We start from the raw sequence: 13,619 nt of genomic DNA, 5'->3' as shown, positions 1-13,619 counted from the left end.
TAGAAATGGAAGGGCAAGAAGGGCTCTTGCGACGTGGCGCGACCGTCTCTGTGAAGAACGGTACGCGCGCAAACGCGTCGTTGGAGCGATCCTGCCAGCCTTCGAAGCTTGGATGAAACGAAAGCGGACTTACGCAGGTAATGACCGGTCACGGTTGTTTTGGAGAATAAGAGTAAGATCGGACGCGAATCGACGGCGATGTGTCACCACTGTGGCGCGGACCGTGACACCGCTCAGTATACGTTGGAGGTGTGCCCCGCGTGGAGTGCGGAGAGGGAGATCCTGGTCCGTGAAGTCGGACAAGACCTGTCCCTGCGAGCAATCGTGTCGGCGATGCTTCGCAGGGAATCGGTGTGGAGGGCCGTAGCCTCCTTCTGTGAGACCGTTATGGTCCAGAAGGAGACGGCGGAGCGGGAACGGGAAAGGGCCAATCCTGCTCGGCGGAGACGAGGACGGCGTCGTCCCGACCCTCCCACAGCCCCGACGCCCGGGACTTAAAAGATAGGGCGTAACCCTGGGGTCGTGGATGCGTGAGGTGGGGGCCTCGCGTGTCTCATTTCAGACGGTATGCCGTCCCATCGGATTATGAGAGGATAATAATGAATAGAGAGTGCACCTGTGTTTGCGCACACACTTGTGCACTATAATATCTCCTGCGCAATTGACTAATCTCTCTTGAGATTGGCCACCGTCGAAATCGGTCTGGAAGACATTATATAACTCGGTAAAATCCAAGACATACCCTGATATCGCTAAATATTTAGTACTTTACTCACTCATGAATCGATCACTTTTCGCGTTGATCTTCAGCGTTAAAAATGTTGACGCGATCTCTGAGGTAATCTTGGCATTCGTGGGTATAAATATTTACTTGCTAAAAATATATCGTGAGATAACAATGTGCTATTAAAATTCTAGAACACCGTTTGCTTTTCATTTCACAAACAATCATTTTAACTTATAATAATGTTAAAAATATACAAACTTCAAATAATCGTGTGTATCATTTGATGCCTTTTTTTAAATTGATGACTTAATTACATATTCACTATAGAATATATAGAAATATAAATACATACATACAATAGTGATTTATATTTCCTACCTCTACCTACTTTCGCTTTCGATGTGTAATTCAGTAACAGCCTGTTAATGTCCCACTGCTGGGCTAAGGCCTCCTCTCCCTTTTTTTGGGGAGAAGGTTTGGAGCTTATTCCACCACGCTGCTCCAATGCGGGTTGGTAGAATACACATGTGGCAGAATTTCAATGAAATTAGACACATGCAGGTTTCCTCACGATGTTTTCCTTCACCGTCAAGCACAAGATGAATTATAAACACAAATTAAGCACATGAAAATTCAGTGGTGCTTGCCCGGGTTTGAACCCACAATCATCGGATAAGATTCACGCGTTCTAACCACTAGGCCATCTCGGCTTTTTTTGTAATTGCTACTGTATAATTATAAACATTGATGACTTAAAAATCTAAATTAATAATAGGTACTATACCAATCTTGACTGCGTTGTTGAATTGCGACAACATGGCAACATTTTCCAGTCGAATCGCAATTTCGTTTCTCTGGACGAAAATGAATCAGCCATCCTATCATCAATATGGGTAATATGCTCTCATAATGTCTGGATATATCTTTTAGAAATGGTTTTAGTCTTGTAATCATTATATATGATGTACTTATGAGAAAATAATTCAGGAAGGCTTAATAAAGAAAAGCTTTCGTAATCCATACAATCAAACGTATTAAGTATGCTATTGTATTCATAGCAGCACCAAAATTTTGTGCAAAACAGATTAATCGATGGAACTTATTTCAAAATCAGTTGCAATATTTGACACAATCATACTAAAAGGTAAACATAATTAAAATTTCATGGAAATTATGACACATTTCAACTTATTTTTATTAGTATATATATATCTACTGCTTTATAATAATAATAATTAATAACAAAAGTACTTCAGAATCATTTTAATCCAGTGTCAAACTAGAATATCCGTTTACGAAGCAATAATCTTCTATATGTATAATGATAATCATAACTCACTTCATGTTTACAAAATACAAATTCTATAACTGGGGTTAAGATGCAACTATATAACAGTCTATATAATTAGTGATCATTTTATATACATACCTATATCTCATAATTAGATAATTATAAAAATTGCCGTCAGAAAAAAAAAAATAAATAAAAGTGTACTATGCTATCGGAGTAATTAGTTGTCCATAAATACAATGACAGCCGAGTTGGCCCAGTGATAAGAAAGCGTGAATCTTAACCGATGATCGTCGGTTCAAACCCGGGCAAGCCACTGAATTTTCATGTGCTTAATTTGTGATTATAATTCATCTCGTGCTTTACGGTGAAGGAAAACATCGTGAGGTAGCCTGCATATGTCTAATTTCTAAATTCTAATTTCTTATAAATTCTGCACATGTGTATTCCACCAACCCGCACTGGAGCAGCGTGGTAGAATAAGCTCCAAACCTTCTCCTCAAAAAAGGGAGAGGAGGCCTTTAGCCCAGCAGTGGGACATTCACAGGCTATTACGATAAATACAATGACGCTATCCTGTGATAAAAAATACATTTTATTATTTGTCACCTATATATGTATATATCAACCAACAACTCCTAAATCAATACATTCAACAATAACTTCGTTGAATGCGTCTTATTTTTAAACCGCACAAGTCCGAGTGTTGTTTCGCAATAAAACATTCATAGAGAGCCTGAAATTGATCGACCACATGCAACTGAATGATCCAAATGGTCCATCGGGCCGAGCATTTCATAAATAAATTCGTTTGCACTATTAATTTAATCCAATGGTCACGAACTTTCGATTTTTTATTAGTAACTTTATAGGTTATATGATATTGCAGTGCTCGTTGCAGTGTTTGAAACAAACACATTAAATATTAATCACGCGAATGACGTAAATAAATTTTAATGTAATGCGAGATCTTTTTTGCAGATATACTGGCGGAGAGCAGACAATAATGACTTTGTTCAAAGTCGCGTTGTATTTGAAAATTGTCAGTCAATTGATGGATATTCAAAATAAAATATATTTCATTCCAGTAGGCTTGTACAAGGATTTTGATTTCGTAATTTAAGGATATACTTATTGTAAAACCGGTTCAGAATGAACCTACCGAGTACCGGCTAGAAACTCGGTAGTTGCTCTTTTTCACTAATAACATCTTGTCAAGAAGCGGTCTAAAAGTCCTTGACGAATAAAATATATTTTATACTTTAGTAAAATATAACAAACAAGAGTTATTATGTTAGTGATTCCATTAGCTCATAAAACTATTTGATTTAGCAATTCCCGGGACCGTTATCAGCCGCCAGACAGTCTGGCTCTAGAATCTAGACCGGCAATACTAATAATATTGATCGTTGTATTTTATAGCTGCGCTTTGAAACGTTCGAGCAACTTGATATTTTGATCTTTAAATAGTCAAATCGTTTTGTATATGGGTTATCCATTATTTCTGCTAAAAATAAATATTCTATATTGCTGTGTCCAGAACATTTGTGGTGAGTGAGCCAAACAACAGGTTAAAAGGACGTAAGTCATAACGGCATAGTCTGATGGCTGGCGGCGCAATGACGGTGTATTTTTATAATCAATGGCGATGAACAGTTATTGATTGTTTGGTAAATTTAAAAAACGTATGGCACATACAATTGCTGAATAAAATTAAGTAGATTTTGTATTAGTTCGTATCACACATCGTTAGAATTATATATGTAAATGATTTGATGATATACTATTACGTGTTGATATCTTGGTGGTAGGGCTTTATGTAAGCCTGTTAACTCATCACGTCATATTCTACCGCTAAATATTGCTGTGTTCCGGTTTGATGGGTGAGGGAGCCAGTAACCACAGGCACAAGGGACATAACATCTAAGTTCCCAATGTTGGTGGTGCATTGATGATAGCGACCACGTACCATCATGTGGCACCACCGGTAAGGACAATTTGGTTATATAGAAACACGTAAAAACATGAAAAATCTACCCTTGAAGTTATTATAAATTAAATGACTAATAGATTAATATTATGTGTCAGAGATTAACATTAATTACGTGATCTGCGGTACGAGTACATATTAAGTGAGTAGTTTACCACAATAAAATAGAAAACAAGGAACACCTAATCCAATACATTAGAAAGCAAATACCGTAACAGCCTGTGAATGTCCCACTGCTGGGCTAAAGGCCTCCTCTCCTCTTTTTGAGGAGAAGGTTTTGGAGCTTATTCCACCACGCTGCTCCAATGCGGGTTGGTAGAATTCACATGTGGCAGAATTTCAGTGAAATTAGACACATGCAGGTTTCCTCACGATGTTTTCCTTCACCGTAAAGCACGAGATGAATTATAATCACAAATTAAGCACATGAAAATTCAGTGGTGCTTGCCCGGGTTTGAACCCACGATCATCGGTTAAGATTCACGCGTTCTTACCACAGGGCCATCTCGGCTTAGAAAACAAATAAACAGATAAAATTTCAAGATAATTAACTCCAGTAGGTAATATTCTACTTCTATTCATGCATCATATTTGTTTGTGGTTTGGATTTCGGGATAGTGATAGCCAATTTAGTATTAATTTACTTATGGTAGGTCCTCCCGTCTGGGTAGATATCGGAATATCAATCGTCTCCCCCCAAACATAGGTAGGCGGATGGACAAATTGGCCACCTAATAGAAATCACCACCACCCATAGAAATTGGCGCTGTAAGAAATATTAACGGTACCTTACATGGCCAAAGCTTCACAAACGTTCGGAACTAAGATGTAATGTCCCTTGAGCATTTAGTTACACTAGCTCACTAACCATTCAAACAGAAACCCAATATAATAATGAATTGTACACCTTCCTCATAATTCATGAATCACTTCGTCTAATGGTGAAAACCGTATGAAAACCAGTTCGGTAGTTTTTGAGTTATCGCTTTGAGAATGACAAACAGGCGCGACGGTTGGACTTATAATAATATATTCTTCGATACGTTTTTTTTTTTTAAATATAATAATTTGTATATAAAAATAACCTATTTTGGTTATATTTTATGATTGCCTAGTGGGTTGTACGAATTTCATTTACTAATCACAAAACTTGGTGCAAAGTGCTTACAATTTCTAGATATACATATAGAAACAAATTGTCCACTTGACTGATTTCTATCTGGAGGCGTCCTAACCGAATATCCGGTCTTAGCATACGATGACCTCACGGCTATGTCAGTACTCTCAGAAACTATTTTGTACGGACGGTTTATATTTAAGTAATAGAATATTTTAATCATAAAGGATTTCTTATACTTCTCGACAAAAAAAAACAAAAGTATTTTAAAATAATGCTCTGGTTCCGAATACGTATTTATTTACTTCTTTTTAAATGCTCCGGAGAATCGGTTATTAATGCATTTTTTTTTTGTAAATAAGGGTTTAATAAATTTAATAATCATGCGAAAAAACTTACACTGATATAACATAATCTAATACCAAAAAATATTTTAATTACATGTTTTTGTATACAATTTCTTCACTCATTTTTACAACCTATGAACGATTTCATGTTTTCTTTTGGAGTTTTTGATAAAATGATTGTTTAATTTAGTCTTATATGCACGTTGTATATAAACTTCCTATTTAGCTTTCTTTTTGTTTAACAACATAGATTTTTTGTTGAATAGCATAAACATTATTTGAGCAAATCAATAAATACGAACATAATATCTTGTACAAAAATAATACTCACGCCCATGCATATGTCCGTATAAACATACACACACACATCGACGTATCCCTTTAGCAGAAACGAAGTACCTAAAAACGTGGACTTTGTAGTCTAACGATTTCACAATTTCCAAATGGGAAACTTATGACGAACAACAACAAAATACATGATTTAATTGTAGTCTGAACTTTCAAAGCAATTAAATAATATAATAATAAATTAATGACACAATCAATTAGTATATTTTTGTCGTAGAAGTGCACTGCGTAGTAAATATTTCAAATGCAGGTCATATGTCAAACTTTAGATAAATTCTGAGATAAGCTGATGTCCTGTTCGAAGCCCACGCAAACAATCAGTGTTACTTTCGAATAGAGGAAACAGTTTCCGTCTCGGCATTATTATTGTCAAGCTATATATTTATAACTATAAACTGCCAAAAATTAAATATTTAATTAAATTTATATCAGTGGTGTTGCCACAATTAAAAATGTGGCACAGAATATAAATTGAAAAAAATCGGAATATAAGAATATTTTATCTTAAAAAAATATATAATAAAATGATTGTCGTTAATCAATTCAACGATCGATCCTGCATTAAAGTCATCGGTAAATTTTCAGACACCCGTATACATATAATGGTTTCAATTTCTAGTGCTCGTACTTCGTCGAAAACTATGCACTGCGATGTTATAACGGGACTTTCGTGTGCTGCGTGGTCATATGTCCCGTAATTATGTTATTGTTAACATTATGCACTTCAAACTACGTATAGTATTCTTCGTTGATGCGTTCCTGATGACTATGTGGTTATAAATATATCAGGCTGGAAATGAACACTTCCATAACACTTGACCTAAGTATAACAACATAAATAAATCGCTTAAATTGTCTTACAAATTCATTCCGTACAATCAATAATTAATAATTTTATATAAAAAACGCTATTAAAGCACATGACACGAGAAAGAAAAAAAAATACTCCGAGCCTAAAAAAAGATAAATAAGTACGTACAAAAATTTATATCAATTGGGATTTTGTAGTATTTTCTTTTGCTTTCATGAAACAGAACTAAATTATGTAATGTTTTGCAACTATCAACATTATATAATATACAAACATTGTAAATAATTGTATAAATTAATTCAACACGAGAACAAAGACTGATTACATTTAAACCACATCATATGCTTGTTGTAAAATAGGAAGAATTTTTTGTCACGATTATTAGGTCATAAGCTATACAAGGCATTAAAGGCAAGAGCAGGTGCTGACATCAGGCAGTTGATATTTAGAATGTCTTTGTTTTATAAATGGCTATACATAAACGGTACCCTTTTTGTGCATCTTTAATGAGAGACATTCCTCGACATTTATAAACGAAATACATTGAAGGGTTTTTGTGAAACGATCGGTTAGTAAACACATAAAATTTCAAGGATTATTACAATTATAATTTTTATATAAATAGTTGACTGTTAAGTTTTGTTCGAATTCAAAAAATATATATTTTTTCTATATTGTACAGGAGAATTCATCGTCAATTACGTAATCTGTTAACAAAATATATCTATACTCTATGGTTTTGTGGTAATATAAGTACATAGGTAATTAAATGAAAAATAAATAAAATATAAATAATAAAATAGTATTATTTTTATTATAACCAATATGTAATAATTCAAATAGATAACAAGACGTCTGTGACAGCGAACTACATAATGTCACTATAATACTGTGAATAAACGTAACATTAAAACACTATTTTTAAATTACCACAGCTAATAATACAAAGTCGCGTTATTATTAACGGCATTGTGTGCTTTGTTCGAGCATGAGAAAATGATTTTATTCAATCCATACTTAATCAATTCAATAAGTATAAATAAATGCCTTAGACCATTGTTTACGCTGAGTTATCTTCATTCATAATGTATATTATACATACTGTATAAGTAAAAAGATCGATTTTTTATTGGATAACCGTAAAGGCAGTTAATGTCTACTAAAATAATTATTGCAAATGTTCTTCTGCTGGGATAAAACCTAGTCTCCTTTTAAAAAGTTTACTGCTTATCAAAAATTAATAAAATGCAGAGAATAAAGCAAATATTGTCTGTGAGAGCGTCAAATGTACTTATATATAATAATTGTCTGTTTGAATATCAGATTACGTTTTCGTAATCTGATATTATATCATATCTGACAGGTTCATAAATGAAAAAGTTATGAGGTAAAAAAACATAAAAAAATACAACCGAATTGAGAACCTCCTCCTTTTTTTGAAAATGGTTAATGAGGCCAAATATCATCCGACACAATTTCAGGTTTTTCATATTTTATTTCATTAACCATCATGATAAAATTGTATCAATCATAATTTCTATAAAAGTATATCGGGCGAGTTCTCAAACTATTAAGCCTATATATATTTTTTATATTTATTTTGTAGTCACATATTAAACAAAGCAAGCAGAGCAGCTTTGCTCTTGAACCCAGGGAAGATTGCTATAATTTAAAAAAATAAGTTCAAATTAACACATACCACATTCCATGCAAGACCCCGGTCTTATTGTGCTGTTTTCTTCGCACGTATAGATCTCAAATGTATTAAAGAGAGATAGAGGAAAATGACGTCTAAAGCCTCGTCTTGTCGACCTTGATGATGTCACCGTTTTGCTTACAGAATTTGTTTTGATTGATTCATAACACGATGGCTTTGTTTGATGTAAACTTATACAGGTACTGTTTTATTATTAATAATTTTAAAAAAAAAACCTTCAAATTTTAGTATATCACAATTGACGACGAACGTGTTACATTCGTAACATGATATTTACAATAAAAGGTTTGAAAATATATATTGATAGTAGGGTGGGTATTTTGTGTCAATACTTTTATGTATCTTTCAGATTGAAAGATACATAAAATAATTGTCAAGAAAAGGTAAAGTTATTGTTTATGAAAAGAATATGCATATTTATTTTGTAATTAATAATATTTAAAACAAAACAAAATCACTAAGGCGCGCGTGACTACTCTAGCTACTAATCAAAATGTTTACGAGTACAGTACATAATCAATCATTTGAACCTTAATCAAAGGTTGCGCTCAAACACTTCATACAAAGGTTATTGAAATAGACTATTTGGCATGATCACGCGTAGAAAAAAAAATTCAGATAGGGAGGAGAAAGTAGCGCTTTGTTTTTCTATATTCTACATTTATATTTTTCACATTTTACGTATATAAAATGGCGAATAATTTGTTGCTAGCTTAAAATATGCAGATCCCAACATCTCGAGGCTTATGTTTATCTGTGCCCCCCGTGCCGTAGTCCTGCGACTGGACTAAGAGAATAGATTTCGAGACTTAGAATGCACCTGTGTTTGCGGACAATGATCCGTCGATTAGGACGACATTCAAGAAACTACGTTTCATTTGAGTTGATTGATAATACAAAAGCCACGTTAGGTTACACGCCGATAGGTGTTTAACAGGGAACCAGAGTTTATAAAGGTTCCCTTAGTAAAACAAATATTAATGGTAACAACGCGTGAATCACAAATTCCGCAGTACTGCGTATCTACAGCGTGACCGTGACCTCCGTCCAGTGCACGAGCACTGGGAATGTTTGAACCGCCCACACAAGTGATTCCTACGTGAAAATATAAAGCACATTCCCTTATAAAATCAACTAATTATAAAATAAATTGGCATGTGCCGATGTTGCGTCTAATTGGCATACATACTTGAAGATTGTTGTAGCGATTTTAAACTTAATTGAAATTAATAAAAACGTTCTATAATTTATGTAATTATATTATTTACGTAAATATAAGGCCTACGAATTTGACAATATCATTATCATTTTTCAATGAAAACTGTACCTTTTAGTGACAAATTAATTTGCGTAAATAGTTATTCTTATTAAATTCATTATTAGTATTTTTGTTCATAAAATAAATTAATAGTCTCGATGTACATATCTCATATCCAGTGTAGATCCAATACACGTACAAATATCACAAGAATTAGTAATTAGTATTATGGTATTAATTATATTTAATTTAATAACATTAATATTACTTATAATTTAGTAGTACATAATATATTAATTATAAAAAAGTAATTAATGTTTTTCGCACGAAATATCCTATTAAGCTAATCCCTTTACGGTTAACCGCCCACGGGCGAGTGACGTTTTATCCGAAGATCGCAGGAATAAATCCGAGCACTACTGAGTTTTCATGTGCTTCATAACTTTTATAATTTTGTTTCGTGCTCGGCATTTTCGGTCTCTGAAAGAAAATTCGTAAGGAAGCCTGTATGTGACAATGCCACATGTTTATCCAGCAATCGTAGAGCGTAGTGAAAAGGGTCGAGCATCTTTAAGAGAAAAGGGGGGGCGACAGCAATGGAATTTTCTGGTAGTGTTGCCAAATGTGGCGTTACATTATTAATAATAATACAAAATCAGATATTAATTATATCGCTAATGTATCGAGTATATATTCCATTTATATCAATTAACACATTTATTTATTTACATACAATTATTTAGATTAAGCCTTAAGTATATACAAATTTAAATTAGTCACTGCAGAAATCATGACAGCCTGGAATTGTGGTAATGAGTTATTAATATAAATAATATTATAGTAATCTTTAGGTACCATTAGTAATGTAATAGTAACGAACGTATAATATTAGTTAGGATGAATTGTAAATTAATACAAGCCAATCGAATATTTTAGGATGAGATACTTGGCTAAAAATTTTTACTTATGTATATAGAGATATAATTTTGAGAACTTTTGTTGGATTTGTTTATAACATGTTGCAAAGTATTCATTTCTATCGAAAAAGGAAATCAGTCGAGAAATATCAAAGGAGCGTTGGCTACTTTATATTATAATTATTAAGTAACACGAGTTACTATATAAAAATTAAATAAAACGCAAATATATTTGGTACAACAGGGTGGGATGTATACGGATGATGTAATAGTATTGATTGAAACGATGTGACGCAAGCAGTGCGGTGTGTGTATGCGCCATGGACATCTTAATACTTAATAGACGACGGACTTTTGTGATTTTTGAGGAAAATAATATATTAAAGATAGAAATTAAATCTAAGTGTGTACTTTATCAATTATGAATATTAAGCACATATATTATATTATGACTTTTAAGTATAAGTTCGCACACTACGCCCGATTACAGAGGTTGCCTAGAAGAGATCACTGCAAGTGATAAGGTCGCCTTCGCATACTATACGTACTACTCGTTCTTTTATACGTTTGTAAATTGTGTGCAATAAAGGATTAATAAATAATAAATAAATAATGATATCACTATAAGTATAAATGCAGCTATCACAATTTTCTGCTTTTACTGCATTTGTATTCGTTTTCAGTTGTAAAAAATCACTGTAATCGTTGTTGCGTGGTCAGGTCGCTCCGTTGACTTCTTGAGTAATGTGAGTAAAGGATGTCCTCCAGGCTGCCGAAGACCGAATTTCGGCCAGGGCGGCTAATGTCAAAGACCAGAGCCAAATTCTTCAGGAGATATTATTAACAAGTGTGTGCGCAGTAAGAGATCAGTTGTATCTACCACCGGCTTCACATAGTATAAATGTAAACACTCCCTACTTTCTTAATCCTGGCTGTTTTTAATAATTAGTTAATAAAAGCGCAATTATTCGAAACCCGAACATCGGGACTAGCTAGCCACAGGACCGACAATGTACAGTTTTACCAACGAAGTGTACTTCGATTACAAGTTAACATAGTTATAGCACATAATGTACATTCGTATTCTTGGCTCGATAGGCAAAGTACGTGACTATTCAGCCACTCGGACAAAATAAACCTAATTCATAATTTCGTACTGCGTAGTTCATTTACGACAACTTCACCTATATTTAGGGATTTTGCGTCTTATAATATCAAAATAATTTGTAGTCGACTCACAACTAAATTTTAGTTTTTTTTTTTTTCCTTTTTGTTACTTCATAGACAAAGAGACTAATTGCTTACAAAGCGGTTCTTCTAGAATGAGTCCTTCAATTACGTAAACTCGTCAAGTATACTTATAAGCAAACGTGTTTTATACTATGAATTAATTTGTTTATTTATATTTATTAGATTAAACTAATTTCAGTTTAAGAACATTTAAATCTACATAATATGTTAGTATATTATCTATCAAGAAAATATTCATTGGTTTTAATTCTAAGACTAATTAAAATTATATAACAATGCAGTCAGACATGATATATAATTTCCCTTCTAATTTACATAAATATAAAAAACGATATAGCTGTACAAATATCGTGCCCAGGTTCGCCCCTTAGGTTTTATCTCTGCTCATGTATTGTCTTCAATCTCAGACGCGAATGACTCATAAAGCTAATGAACCGTTCCTTTAGAACTCATTAACAGATACACATTCCAAAACAATTGTTATCTCATATGGAGTGCGTGGTCGAGCGCCGTCCTATAACTGACCTCGTTACACACGTCTGCACATGGATGGTTCATTTTCCAGGCCGCAACAAATATTTATTTTTGTTTTTTTTTTTAATAACGGTAAAATTAATAACTTTTAAAAATATATAGTACTTGTAAAATATCATGTATGATATATACTTAGCAGATAAAACATAAATGAAATTTAAAAAGTTTGACGAACGAATTCATAAGGGAATTCAATTTATATTTTTAATTATTTACGTATTTCTAATCAAAGACCGTGTCTGTGAAATTGTTCGTTTACAAGTTATAAATACTCTACCTATACCCTCGTAATTTTATTTTAGCTCAGTGACAATGTGATACTTTTTCCAGAATATTAACTTATGTATTTATTCATGCACATACTTTATTTGATAACTACCAAATGATTATTATGATCATTGTTTTTAAGTTAAGTTTTTTTAATATATTATTTATTTATGTAGGCAGTACATAAAGTATTACAAGTATTGGACTCTGATATTGCAAAGCAAGAAATTATAGCAAGCACTTATTATATACAAATATATAACACCGTGAAAGCGCTGTCAACCACTGTCATAAAATGTAAGATCTTATATTCCTTATGCCTTGTGCACTAGTTAACTCACGTTCAAATAAGAACACAGCAATACAATGTATTGCTTTTCGGTAATTCTACCGAATGATGATGAGTGGGTGGTAACCATCCAGATGGCCCTGCGCAGTCCTACCACCGGTTTTATTTTATAATAACGATGTAATTTTGATGAGACTACTTACAAGCAAAATTGTCTATTATAACTAGCATTACGTTATTTTTAATTATACTGCAAAATAATAGTTCAAACTTCTACATAGTTTTGTATATAACATTCTACGTAAAAAAAAAACAAAAGTAATATGAAATAATAATATTACATTCACCTGACTTGACATTCCTTACTTGTTTAAATTTATTATTTAATTATTTTAATAATTAATACTTATGCATAAAATCAGTGTTTTTCGCAAAAAAATATTTCAAATAAATTCTTACCTGCGATTCCGCTGAACATTTTTCCTGTTGATAAAAACCACAAATTAAATAATCTGATGAAATAAGTCACAGAGAAATTATTTTTAACGTAAAACGATTCAGTGCCGCACTAATTTTAACTCTACGCTATTCCACAGTACGTAGTATGACCAAATCACCGTAATAATATCCGCAACCTTCAAAATCGCACCGCAAGTGCAAGAAAAGGCGAAATGCTGAAATCCGAACTCAACCGAACACTATTCGGTTTCCGACTGAATGGTACTTACAAAATTCTAGCTGTAGCGACAGCCAAT

General features: G+C 33.2%; 1 protein-coding gene across 50 annotated transcripts in view; it reads right to left on the bottom strand.

Moving 5' to 3' along the window:
• Nucleotides 1–13,613, bottom strand: part of LOC126773662 (perilipin-4) — a 31,060-nt gene extending 17,447 nt beyond the window's left edge. For 33 of the 50 annotated variants that reach the window (XM_050494676.1, XM_050494691.1, XM_050494678.1 and 30 more), the window contains exon 1: nucleotides 13,324–13,600. In XM_050494676.1, coding sequence (XP_050350633.1) covers nucleotides 13,324–13,342 — 19 coding nt within the window. In that variant the 5' untranslated portion in view covers nucleotides 13,343–13,600. Of the gene's footprint in view, nucleotides 1–13,323 lie in introns of all 50 variants that reach the window. The other 17 variants (XM_050494713.1, XM_050494715.1, XM_050494717.1 and 14 more) reach the window with 3 other exon arrangements.
• Nucleotides 13,614–13,619: the final 6 nt, after the last annotated feature.

This window comes from Nymphalis io, chromosome 15 (assembly GCF_905147045.1).
Source record: "Nymphalis io chromosome 15, ilAglIoxx1.1, whole genome shotgun sequence".
Classification (NCBI taxonomy): domain Eukaryota; kingdom Metazoa; phylum Arthropoda; class Insecta; order Lepidoptera; family Nymphalidae; genus Nymphalis; species Nymphalis io.
Note: the sequence above shows the minus strand (reverse complement) of the source record. Positions and strands in the feature narration are given on the sequence as shown.